At 45.8% G+C, this 13,787-nt stretch overlaps 1 protein-coding gene across 1 annotated transcript in view; it reads right to left on the reverse strand.

Moving 5' to 3' along the window:
• LOC138753828 (serine/threonine-protein kinase PAK 4-like) overlaps window positions 1-13,787 on the reverse strand; it is a 48,110-nt gene continuing 34,323 nt past the window's right edge. Inside the window, exons 6-9 of the mRNA XM_069917265.1 lie at window positions 7,083-7,209; window positions 4,779-4,904; window positions 3,923-4,057; window positions 1-2,053 (exon numbers count right to left, since the gene is read on the reverse strand). Of these exons, the coding sequence (XP_069773366.1) occupies window positions 1,898-2,053; window positions 3,923-4,057; window positions 4,779-4,904; window positions 7,083-7,209 (544 nt within the window). The 3' untranslated portion in view covers window positions 1-1,897. The remainder of the gene's footprint in view (window positions 2,054-3,922; window positions 4,058-4,778; window positions 4,905-7,082; window positions 7,210-13,787) is intronic.

Raw genomic sequence — 13,787 nt, forward strand, 5'->3', positions numbered from 1 at the left:
TTTTTTAAAAAGCTAAACGCATTTGTCAGCCTTAAAAACGGGTGTGACAGTGAAGATACACTTTCAAACGCAGCTTATACTGATCATCAGAAAATTTATAAAATTTTTGCATTTTAAGGACAATTAACGGATTTACATAGCAGCGTGACTTTATAATAACCTCACTATTCACTTCAATACATTAAATTACCCAAATAATTAATTATTCTCATTATCGAAGGAGCACAGTGAAGGTTGGCCCTGGAATGGTGGGACTGACTGGACAGACCAGGATTATACTCACTGGATGTGAGAAGAATGAAAGAGGATCTCATTGAGACACAAAATTCCAACAATTCCAAGAATGCTCCTGTTGTCGGGGATATCCAGAACAAGGAGCCACAGTCTAAGGATAAAGGGGGAAGCCATTTAGGGCTGGGATGAGGAGAAACCTTCCTCACTCAGAGAGTTGTGAATTTGTGGAACTTCCTGCCACAGGAGGTTCTTGAGACCGGTTCATTAGATATATTCAAAAGGGAGTTGGATGTTGTCCTTCTGGCTAAGGGGGTCAAGGGTTGTGGAGAGAAAGCAGGGAGAGGATACTGAGGTCACATGATTAGCCATGATCGTATTGAGTGGTTGAGCAGGCTTGAAGGGCTGAATGGTCTTGTCCTGCACCTGTTTTCTCTGATTAATGACGATACTCCTAATAGACTAGTTGGGAGGGAAGGTGGTTGGCACATACAGTATAATTGAACAAAGGCACAAAGACCCATTCAACAATGACCAAAAACAGCCTGCAGATAGATCACAGGGCACAACTGGTGCCAGTGGACCAAATCCCAGAGACAGTCAGCGCAAGTGGTCCCAACTCTAGTGACAGCCTGTGCCAGTGGATCCAAACTCAGTGATGCTCAGCACCAGCAGACCCAACCCCAGTGACAGCCAGCACTAATGGACCCAACCGCAGTGACAGCCTGCAACAGTGGACCCTACCCTAGTGACAGCCATTGTCCGTGGATGTATACACAGTGACAGCCAGTGTCAGTGGACCCAACCTCAGTGATAGTGCCAGTGGACCCAACCCCATTGACAGTCAGCAGTGGTGGACCCAACCACAGTGACAGCCTGCAACAATGGACCCTACCCCAGTGACAGCCAATGTCAGTGGATGTGTACACAATGACAGCCAGTGCCAGTGGACCCAACCTCAGTGATAGTCAGCAGTGGTGGACCCAACCACAGTGACAGTCAGCAGTGGGCATATACCCAATTACTGTCAGCATCAATGGATCAATACCCCTGCGAACCCCAGTGCCAGTGATCCTGTACCCAGTGACAATCACTGCCAGTGGCCCCCTACCCTTGCGAGGGTCAGTGCCAGCATTCCCGTACCCAGTGATAATCACTGTCAGTGGCTTCTATCCCTATGAGGGTCAGTGCCAGTGATCCTGTACCCAGTGAGAGTCACTGTCTCCTTGGGTGCATCCTGGGAGAATGAAGATGATGATTCCCACCCCAAAAACCAGGCAGTTCTGTTGCAATCAATTACTGCCCATGAAACAGTACTCCAGTGAGTGTCAACACTACCACATGAGAGGCAGTGTGTGTGCGACTGTCCATCAGTACACGGGGTCACCATGTGGGATCCGTAGTCTTGCACTTCTTGCGGGGGAAGTGATGGCCCATTGTGTTCAAGCTGTGGAAGGACCAGGATACCATCTCTACCTCTGCTGGCTCATGGGACAGCCTCTTCTGCTTGGACTCATCCAAACCTAAATGTGGAATCCATGTGCAACGTCCGACAGGAGTCCAGCCCCCTGTGAAGCAGCACTGAACTGGGAGCTGAGTGATCCCGGGTCAGGACAGAGCCTTGTGTTATCGACAGCTCAGTGGAACTGTACCCTCTCACACTGCATCACCCCTCATTACATTGCTGGATCAAAGGCACAATGCAGTCGGGGGACCCAGCCTGCAGCAGAAAGAGGTGTCCCAGGAGCTCAGCAGATGTCGCTCTCTGCATCGCTTCATGGATCAGCATGTGGCCCAGGAAATCCCGAAGGATTGGGGATACCTGCAGCAGAAGAAACAACCTGGCAATGCTTCATGCAATCATTCCCGTGCTGAAACTCCCACCTTGCGGGGATGTGTCCCCTCAGCAGTACCACCCCTTGTCCCATTCTCCAACGCAATTCTGACTATGAATTAAAGCTACTCATTTCTGTGAGAAGATAAATCTCGTCCTGCTACTACTGAGCAATTGCTTCAAAACTCGCTGCTCGTAAAGGGGTGATGATGTGTGATGAAACTTTATTGTCATAAACATAATGTACAGATGCACCGAAAGCCTGACTTGCTGCAGTCAAACAGAATAAGAAACACCACCTCTCCTCCCCCCTTCCCTCTCCCTTCACCCAGCCATCCCTCTGTGATGATGTAATGGGGGGTGGCATTTTATACTGACTGCTTGCTATTGGTTATGGCTGTAGAGATACTCCACCCTGCTGGTATAACAGATAGAGAACCTTTTCCACTAGCCAGTTTAGAGGTGGCTTTTCATCTGTTAATAAAGGCCCAGTATTGGAATGATAAAATATCAATTTTATTAACAGACAAAAAGCTTCCCTTGATCACTGCTGTTCCCTCCCTCCCTTCTCCACCTATCACCTCCTGCCTTTGCGTTCACCTCTCCCCTCTATTTTCCATTCCTTGATGAAGGGTTCTAGCCCAAATTGTTGGTTTACCTCTGCTATATAAAGGACACTATTTGACCTGCTGAGTTTCTCCAGCATTGTGTTTTTACCATCAATATAGTCAAGTTAAATTACCTTAATGTGCCATGAGACTGAAAAAGATCATAAATATCGCCGGATAGAGAAATAATTAATTTCTGTCAGTGAAAATAAAAGGGATGCTTCAGAAGTGCAATCAGATCTTTTGGTGATTCGGGACCGTTTGCAATGACGATGAGGGGAGTACAGGGAGGTTCAAGAGCCTTATAGTTGGTGAGAAACAACTATTTTTGAACCTGGAGGTTCAAAGTAGCGGTGAGAGGAGGTTGTGTCCAGGATGATGGGGGTTCTTTATGATGCTGGCTGCCTTCTTGAGGCAACGCCTCACATAGATGGCAGGTCAGAGCCCGTGAAGGGCTTGGGTATGCTTGATACTTTCTGCAGCTGTCTGCGTTCCAAAGCCAGCTATGATGCAACCAATCACTACACTTTCCATAGTGCACCTGAAGGCATTTGATAGAGGATTAGGCAACATGCCAGACTGCCTCAAACTCCTTCGATTATAGAAGTTCTGGTGCGCCTTCTTCATGTTTTCCCCAATGCGCTGGCTCCAGGAGAGTTTTTCCCCAATACGTGCACTCCCTGGAACTTGAAGTTGCGAACTTTCAGAATTTGACTGGCCAGGAATGCAGAAGGCTCCAGAAGGTAACAAACATAGCCAGGACCATCACAGGATCCAACCTCCCATCCATTGAATGCATGAAGGCAGCCAACATCCCAAAGGACCTCCATCACCCTGGTCACAGCCTTCTCACTGCAATCTTCAGGCAGAGGGTACAGAAACCTGAAGCCCAGCACCTCTAGGTTCTTCCAAGCAGGCTCTTGGAGCCGGAACGGCTCCAACGCCAGAAAACAACGGTCTCCAGTGTGCCAGACACCTGTTTTGCACTAGGATAACTGTTCATTATCTATCTTTTTTTGTACTTATTGTCTCTTTTCAATTTAATTTAGTTTTTTTTACTTGTTTTTGTTTTTACAAAGTACCTGTCCAGTTGGAATTTAGGTGCAGCTGCACATTGTATGAGGAATATGACAATAAACCTATAATCACTGTCTGTACAAATGTCCTTTGAACGTTGGATTGTGGCCAGGGGTGTAAAGGCAGGTCTCTCCCACAGCTTCCACACGGCTGAGATGCACAGAGCACTGACCTTGTGTTCCAATTTCAGCTTGGGAGGAGGGTTATCTCGCAGCATTTTCATGGCTTCCACGGGGTTGTCGCTGAAGTAGGGAGGCTCTCCATCCACCATCTCCATCACCATGATCCCCAGTGACCAGATATCCACCTGCAACGTGAGGGGGCATTCTCATTGTGGGCCTGGACTACCGCCACACCTCAGTTACAACAGGACCTCGCCTTGTTCCAATGCTCCCTTTATCAAGTCTCCCTGGCATTAAGGACTGCACACTGCCTCCACTCCAGCTTCATCCCATCGCACAGACCAGGCTGGTCTGTTACCACCCTGTTCACAACCATAGCCACTGTCATCCCCGCAAAACCCCATGCCTCTCTTTGGCCTGCTGCTCGTATCCCTACATAGTGGAGACCATTCATTCTATCCCTTTCCCCATGTGGACCAATCTCTCAGTTTCCTCCATCTTCCTGCCATCCAGTTGCGTTGTATTACCTGCCAGCCACGTTTCTGCCATCATCCACTGCCCATCTTAAAAACAAGTCAGGCCTTGACCCTCTGTATTCTCATTATCCTTTCATGGTTGCTATTTCCCTTCAGGCAGTTATCCTCTCCCTGTGCTAACCTCAGCAGTCTCCATTACTTTCTAATCTCCCTCCACCCCCAATACCACCTGACACAGATCATTGCTTCCCTCCAGAACTAAGAGTCGGGAAGTCCATGTCTTTGTAAAGCACAACATCCTAAAACCTAGGCCTCAAGCTGGTGAAATGTTGCCCTCTGACAGGTGTCCCACCCTGGTTCTAATCTCCAACTCCTGGAGATCCAGTCATCCTCCTCACCCTCACCTCTCGTGGCATTTAACAATGTCTACCTCTGGCCCGTAGGGTAACCGGGCAATCACTTCTGGGGCCATCCAGTAGGGTGTGCCAACCAAAGATCTCCTCCACGGAATCTCCTTGCTTACTTGCGCACAAAACCCAAAATCTGAAAGCTTAACCTGAAAGAAAAAAACAGAATGAGAAGAATGCAGAGGGGCATGAGAGACTGCCTGTGGTCACTCGTGTGTGAGAGAGGGACGAGGTACAGAGGGAGGGATAAACAGATAGAGAAAGAGAAAATGAATCAAGGAGAGTTAAACACAAAAGGGATAGAGATGGGGGGAGGAGGAACAGGGAGAGAGAGGGAGGGAGAGGGGGGAGAGAGAGAGATGGAGGGGGAGAGAGAGAGAGATGGAGGGGAGGGGAGATGGAGGGGAGGGGAGATGGAGGGGAGGGGAGTGGAGGGGAGGGGAGTGGAGGGGAGGGGAGAGGGGTGGGGAGATGGAGGGGTGGGGAGGTGGAGGGGTGGGGAAGTGGAGGGGTGGGGAGATGGAGGGGTGGGGAGATGGAGGGGTGGGGAGATGGAGGGGTGGGGAGATGGAGGGGTGGGGAGATGGAGGGGTGGGGAGATGGGGGGGTGGGGAGATGGGGGGGTGGGGAGATGGGGGGGTGGGGAGATGGGGGGTGGGGGGGAGATGGAGGGGTGGGGAGATGGGGGGGTGGGGAGATGGGGGGGTGGGGAGATGGGGGGTGGGGGGGAGATGGAAGGGAGGGAGTGAGAGGGTGGAGATGGAGGGGAAGGAGGGGGATGGGAAGGAGAGAGAGAGGGATGGGAGGGAGGGAAGGCAGAGAGAAGGGAGGGAGAAAATGAATGGAAGGGGAAGGGAGTAGAGTTGGGAGAGTTGAGAGAAGAGATGAGGGGAGAGAAGGGGAGGGGGAGAGATTGTACATTGTATAGCTCGTAATGCAAGAATAAAAACATGGTGTTACAATAAAACAAAGTTGCAGGGCATTGTGTTACAGACAAAAATACAGTTAAACAATGCAAATAAGAAGGCCTATTTAAGATGAACGTGAATATGGAGGTTGGTGTTTTCAAACTCGTGTACCTTCTGCCCGAAGGAAGGGGAAAAGGGTGTGGGATCAGGGTGGGATGGGTCCCTGAATATGATGTAACTTTCCTGAGGCAGAGGGAAGTACAAATAGGAGGTAAAACACAAACGGCTGGAGGAATGCAGGGGGACAAGCAGCATCAATGGGATGCAATCACGAAGAAGGCTCACCAGCGGCTAGACTTTGTGAGGAGTTTGTGGAGGTTCGGTACGTCACCAAAGACTCTCAAAACTTTCTGCAGGTGTACCATGGTGATCATTCTGGCTGGTTCCATCACTACCTAGTACAGAGGTGCCAATGCTCAGGGCAAGAAAAAACTCCAGAGGGTTTTTACTCAGCCTGCAGCATCACGAGCACCAGACTTCACTCCATCGAGGACATCTACAAGAGGCGGAGTCTTGAGAAAGCAGCCTCTATACTCAAGGACTCTCACCACCCAGGCCATACCCTCTTCACTCTGCTACCATCGGGGAAAAAGTACAGGAGCCTAAAGACAAGCACTCAGCGGCACAAGGACAGCTTCTCCCCTTGCCATCAGATTCCTGAATAAACAATGAACCAAAGACACTGCCTTACTTTGATTTTTCATGCATTATTTATATTTCTTTTTGTAAGCTGGATATATGAAAGTTTGCACTTTGATCCTGCCACAAAACAATGAATTTCGTGACTTGTTCATGACAACAAATTCTGATTCTGATTCTGAGAATAGGAAAGGTCAACATTTTGGGCCGGAATCCTTCATGGAGACAGAGTGGGTCCCACCCAATCACTGGGGATTCTTCCAGTACCTTTCCTTCAACCCAGTGAGAAAACTCATTGAAAACTCAGTCCAACTTATTCCATGGAGAGCTACATTTTGCACCACACCAGTTTTCCTCAGCTTGAGGTATCGCGTGCTAGATTATGGGCGATGACCACCCACATCATCGTTAGGTGTGAGGCAGAAGTAATTCCAAATGCATCAATAATTTCTAGAAGCTCCAAAAACACCCATAACACAACCTTAGCCTGGGTGCCCTATCATAGTCGCTGAACCCAACCCTAGTGGCTGGGGTCACCGCACAGTTCATCCAAGCCAAGAGCAGATGGTTCACCCCCAGGTCCTGAATTGTTATCCTCTACCTGCTGATGCTAAGCAGTCACAAGATGGAAGACTGAACATGGCCTCTATCGCTCACCTGACTGGTCATGCAGTAGCCTTTCACTTTAAGGGGTAAGCTTTGCCCAGTGTTGATCCTTACCCTTCCATCCAGTGTCAGAAGAATGGAGTCACTCTTGACGTCCCTGTGGATCACGCCATGGGAATGCAGGTAAGCCAGTGCCTTCAATATTGACAAGCAGACAGTAGCAATCTGCTGCTCGTTCATCCTGTAGCAGCAATTTGATGCAGAGGAAAATAAAACACAACCATGAGAGTCTGATGGGTTTCGAGCATCAACTATAGAAAGAGAAACCCCAGATTGTTTGGGGATGGGTGGGGGTTAGTGATGGGGAAAAGGGCTTAGAATAAAAACAGAGAGCACTGGATACACTCAACAGGTCAGGCAGCATCTGCGGAGGGAGAAACAGTGTCAATGTTTCCGACTGATTACCTTTCATCAGAACTAAGATGACTAAATCACAATATAGTTTAGCGACGAGTGGGGCAATTCAGTCAAATTGAGGCCTGTGTATAGTGAGAGTGGTACATGACAAGAGGGTCAGGACTGGATTAGCACTGGCAACGGGTGTATGACTGGGTCCGAGATGCAGTTACATTGTCCAGTTATAGAATGATAGAACCAGAGAAATTACAGAATGGAAACACGACCTTCGGCTCTTCTAGTCTGGGTGCACTGACTTGCACCCAGTCCATATTGCTCCATATCCCTCCCATCCATGTACCTGTCCACATTTTTCTTAAATGTTAAATAGAGCCCACATTCACCACTTCAGGCTAGCAATACATCGACACTCTCACTACTCTGGGTATGAAGATGCTCACAAGATATTGGAGCAGAAGTAGGCCCATCAGCCCATCGAGTCTGCTCTGCCATTCTCATCATGAGCTGATCCATCCTCCCACTCAGCCCCACTCCCCGGCTTCCTCCCCATAACCCTTGATGACTGACTAATCGAATAGCTGTTTATCTCTGCCTTTAATACACCCAATAACCTCACTTCCACAGCAGCAACAAGTTCCACAAACTCACGATTCTCTGACTAGAGGAATTTTTCCACATCTCTGTTTTAAATTGATGCCTTGTTTTCCTGAAGCTGTGTCCTCTTGTCCTAGAATCCCCTACCATGAGAAACGTCCTTAACTCCTCTAATCTGTCCAGGACTTTCAGCATTCAAAATGCTTCCATGAGGTGCCCCCTCATCCTTCTATACTCCAGCAAGTATAGTCCAAGGGCTGACAATCATTCCCCTTATACTAACCCTTTCATTCCTGATATAAATCTAGTAGATCTTCTCCGAACCCTCTCCAACACCAGCACACCTTTTCTCAAATACTGTACGCAGTACTCCACGTGAGGTCTCAGCAGTGCTTTAGAGTCTTAACATTACATTGTTGCTCTTGTTTGCTATTCCTCTGGATGCGAATATTGCATTCATCTTTTTCACCACTGACTTCATGTCCCCCTTAAACTTTTCCCCTTTCATCCTTAAGCCATGTTCTCTGGTTTGAATCTCACCCAACCTCAGTGGAAAAAGTCAACACCTCCTCAACCTTCTATAGTCTACCTATACCCCTCATAATTTTGTGAACCTCTATCAAATTTTCCCCCATTCTTCTACACTTCAGGGAATAAAGTCCTAACCTTTTTAACCTTTCCCTGTGGTTCAGTTCCTCAAAACCCAGCAATATCTTAGTAAATCTCTACACTCCTTCAATCATATTGGCATATTTTTGTAGTTAGTGATCAAATCTCCACACAATACTCCAAATGTGACCTCACCAATGTATTGCCCACTCCACCTGCAAACCAACCTTTTGCGATTCATGCACCAGCACACCCAAGTCCATCTGCACAGCAGCTTGAGCCAATCGCTTGCCATTTAAATAATAACCTAATCTTCCATTCTTCCTTCCAAAGTGGATAACCTCACATTTGCCAACATTGTACTCCATCTACCAGATCCTTGCCCACTCACTTAACCTATCTATATCTTTCTGCAGACTCTCTGTATCCTCTGCACAATGTAGTGTCATCAGCAAACTTGGATATACACCACTCTGTCACCTCTTCCAGATCATTTATGTTATATCATGAACCATTGTGGGCCCAGCAACAACCCCGGCGGCATCCCGCTCACAACTGTTTGCCAACCAGAAAAAAAATCCCTGTATCCCAACTCTCCACTTTCTATTGGTTAACCAAGCCTCTATCCATGCCCAACTCTATGCGTTCTAAGCTTATGGATAATATCTTTTATATGGCACCTTATTGAACACCTTTTGGAAATCCAAGTGATTAACATCCATCTGCATCCCTCTATCTACCACACTTATGATATCCTCAAAGAACTCCAGTAGGTTTGTCTAACAGGACCTGGCTTTGATGAATCCATGCTGTGTCTGCCTGATGGATCCAATTCATTCTAGACACCTTGCTATTTCTTCATTAATAATAGCTTCGGGGGGAGTCACGTGATGGAGTAGTGGCCGGACAGTGAACTCCAGCCCTCTCTAGAAAAGTCGGGAAAAACAAAGGAAAACACAAAGGCACAGAAATAAAAGTTACAGAAAAGTGAGTATAAAGGTGGAAAGAAGATGGCGACAAAAAAAGAAAAATCAAAATCAACGGTAAGAAGAGAGGAAGAGAAGACAACGGAGGAAAAAGGTGAAGGCCTTACCTGTCCGAAGAGGCCTGCTGCGGAGAGAGAAACCCGCTCCCTCAGGTCGGTAAATAATGGACTACAAAAATGGCTCGCTGAGCCGAGTAAAAGTGCGCAACCGCGCATGAAAAAAAACACACCGACGGGAGGGGGGACCAGCTGGGGAGTCGATCTCCACAGCCGGCAACGATAGCTGCAGAACACCTGCAGCAAGAAGAGACCACAGAAGACAATAGAAACAAGAAAGAAGAGAAGGAAAGGGCAACAAAGAAACAACAGATGGCCAACCCAGAGGAAGAAGAAGAGGAAGAGGAAGAGTACAGTGAAATAGAAGAAGAAAAGAAAGGCAAGATAAAGGAGGTACTTTCTCTTATTAAGGGATACATGGAGTCATTTAAAGAATGGCAAACACAGGAATTTAATGATTTAAGAAAAAGAATAAACAACACAGAAGAGAAAATGAATAAAATAGATATGACCTTAACAGAAATGGGAAAGAAAATGGACAAGATGGAAGAGCGGGCAGTAGCAGCAGAAATGGAGGTAGAAGACTTAAAAAAGAAATTGGAGGAATCTAATAAAAAAACTAAAGAGACACAAGAACTACTAGCTCAAAAAATAGATACAATGGAAAATTATAACAGAAGAAATAACATAAAGATAGTGGGCCTTAAGGAAGATGAAGAAGGCAAGAATATGAGGGAGTTTATAAAAGAGTGGATCCCTAAGACCCTAGGATGTCCAGAACTACAGCAAGAAATGGAAATAGAAAGGGCACATAGAGTATTGGCCTCTAAACCACAACCACAACAAAAACCAAGATCTATTGTAGTAAAATTCCTAAGATATACTACAAGAGAAAAGGTATTGGAGAAGACAATGGAAAAAGTAAGAGAGGGCAACAAACCACTGGAGTATAAAGGGCAAAAAATCTTCATTTATCCAGATATAAATTTTGAACTCCTAAAGAAGAGAAAAGAGTTCAATACAGCAAAGGCGATTTTATGGAAGAAAGGGTATAAATTTATACTAAAGCATCCAGCGGTATTGAAAATATTTATTCCAGGACAACAAAACAGACTATTCTCGGATCCAGAAGAAGCACGAAAATTTGCAGAACAATTACAAAAATAAACTGAGGGATGAAGACGGGTAATGAGAGTAAAAATGATCACGATTGATATGTATGTGGGTAAAGACAAAAATAGACTGAGGGATGAAGACGGGTAATGAGAGTAAAAATGATCATGATTGATATGTATGCGGGTAAAGAGGTATAAGAGTGAATAGAGACAATGTGCATACGTGAATGTATCTGTACTTAGAGGAAAATATAGATAATATAGACAAGAATTAATAAGGGAAGGTAATGGAATAGAGAGAATAAGGAGGGAATTAAAAGAGTGACCTTTGTGACATATGAAAAGTGAAATCTTTTCTGGGGGGGCTGGGTGGGGGGAAATAGCGGTCACTGCAAAATCAGTTGACGCTTGCGAGTGGATTCGCAAATCCAAATGGAGAGGGGAGATGTGGTTGTCCGACAAGGGATAAAGGACGACTCAGGAGGGGAAGGGGAGATTGGGGATAAAGAAGATAGAAATAGGAGAATAAGGAAAATGTTGGATGTTGTAGGAATGTTGTCTTATAAAGAGTTGAAAATAAGAAAACAGAAATGGAAAAGGAGGAAAGGTAATGATGGAAAAACGAAAAGAGAAGATAAACAAAATATAAAATGGCTACGCTGAACTATATGACTTTAAATATTAATGGAATACATAACCAAATCAAAAGGAAGAAACTACTAAATTTAAATGAATAAATGTATTCCATTAGAAAAAATAACATATAGGTTAAGAAATAATATTGAAATATTCAAACAGGTATGGGAGCCTTACATTAAATACAGTAGCGAAAACCTGCCGGGGACAAACATTACCTAGGTTGATGGAAGGAGAAGGAAAGAAAAGAATGGACTCAGTAGAATTTCTGGTGTATTTTTGTTGAATGACAACATTGTCTGACTGGCTTAATGCAACCTAGATTGTATACCTAAAGTGGATGAGAGGGGGGGGGGTGGGGGGGTGGCTTGGGAGGAGGGAGGGGGGGGGAGAAAAAGTCACTGTATATGTGTGAAAAAGAAATAGTGTATATCATGGCTAATGTGATTTATGGTGTGAAAAATAAAAAATTTAAAAAATAAAATAAAATAATAGCTTCAAGTATTTGCATAGCATAGTTATTCAAGCACACCTGCTCATTTGTCAGGAAGGCACAACAGCCTGAGAGGACTGAAGCGGGCAAGGCTACCGGCCACCATTATGTCATCCTTCTATAGGAGCTCTATCAAGAGCGTCCTGGCCGGCTGCATCATAGTGTGGTACAGTTGGTGCAGAGAAATGGTTCAGAGGTCAATCCACAGGACCTTAAGAGTGACAGAGAGGATCTCCCTCCTGCCCATTGATGTGATCTACTGGAATTGTTGTCTGAAGAGGACGCACAAAATTATTGAGGACCCCTTCCACCCTGCACACGGCATCTTTCAGCTGCTCCCATTGGGGAAGAGATATAGTAGTATCAGAGCCAGCACCACCAGGCTGAGGAACAGCTTCTTCCCACGAGCAGTAAGAATGGTGAATGACCAAAGGACCTGCTCACATTAACCATCCATGGCTCTCACATTCATGAAATAACATTTATTTTTATCTATGAATACTTGTCCTGCATATGTATTGTTTGTCTGTACGTGTGTTGTATCTGGTTGTGTGCCGGCGTGCTTTGCACTGAGTACCGGAGAAGGCTGCTTGGTTGGGTTGTACTTGTGCGATCAGGTGACAATAAACTTGACTTGACATTTTCCCAACTAAGTGGTCTATAGTTCCCTGCCTTTTGCCAACAGCCTTTTTTGAACAGTGGTGTGATAGTAACTATCTTCCAATCCACTGGGAGCTGCCCAGAGTATTGAGAATTTTAGTAAATTATCACCAAAGCTTCTGCTCTAACTTCTGCTGTTTCTTTCAGTAGTTGGGGATGCATTCCATCAGGACCAGGGGACTTATCTATCTTTAGGGCCACAAGTTTGCTCAGCACTGCCTATATAGCTATTGCATCCAGGTCCTCACTTCCCACCACATTCAGTAAATATTCAGTAATAGATAATGTAGCAAGTAAGAGTCCTTAAATGAGTTTGTTATTGAGGAGTCTGATGGTGGAGGGGTAGCAACTGTTCCTGAACAGGGTGGTAGGAGTCTTGTGGCACCGATACCTCTTTCCTGATGGCAGCAGTGAGAAGAGAGCATGTCCTGGGTGATGTGGATCCTTGATGGTTGCTGCTGCTCTCTGTCAGCAGCCTTCCATATAGATTTTCTTCATGGTGTGGAGAGCTTCATATGTGATGTCCTGGGCTATGTCCACTACCATTTGCCAGGCTTTACATTCAGGAGTATTGATGCTTCCATACCAGATGCAACTGGTCAGTACACTTTCCACCACACCTCTGTAGAAATTTGCCAGAGTTCCTGATGTCATACCAAACCTGCACAAACTCCTGAGGAATTAGAGGCGCTGACATGTTTTCTTCACGATCCCATTAGTGTTCTGGGTCCAGGGTCCGAGATAGTGACTCCCAGGAATTTAAATTTGCTCTCCACCTCTGATTCCCCAATGATTGTACACCTCTGGTTTTCTCTTCCTGAAGTCAACAATCAGCCCTTTGGATTTGGTGACATTGTGTACAAGGTTGTTGTTGGTGCTCCCTCCTGTATACTCTCATGTGAAAGGACCTAATTTGCCTATCTCGTTAGAGTGAAACACGAAAGTTAGCAGATGCTGTAGTAAAAACACAAAAATGCTGAAGAAACTCAGCAGGTCCCGCAGAGTCCAGACAGATATGGAAAAGGTTCAAAGGTTCCCCTCTATTGACACATAATAATACATTAAAATATAATATACATGATATGCATGTAATATACATGTCAAGACTTATAACCAACACCAGGCCTGGATGAGCAAAAAGCAGGAAGGCACCAGAATAAAAAGGCTGGGGGGAGAAAGGGCTGGGGTGGCAGAGATGGAAGAAAGGAGACAGAGGAAATGGGAAAAAGAGAGAGAGAGAGAGAGAGTATGCG

Source organism: Narcine bancroftii, chromosome 2 (assembly GCF_036971445.1).
Source record: "Narcine bancroftii isolate sNarBan1 chromosome 2, sNarBan1.hap1, whole genome shotgun sequence".
Lineage (NCBI taxonomy): Eukaryota > Metazoa > Chordata > Chondrichthyes > Torpediniformes > Narcinidae > Narcine > Narcine bancroftii.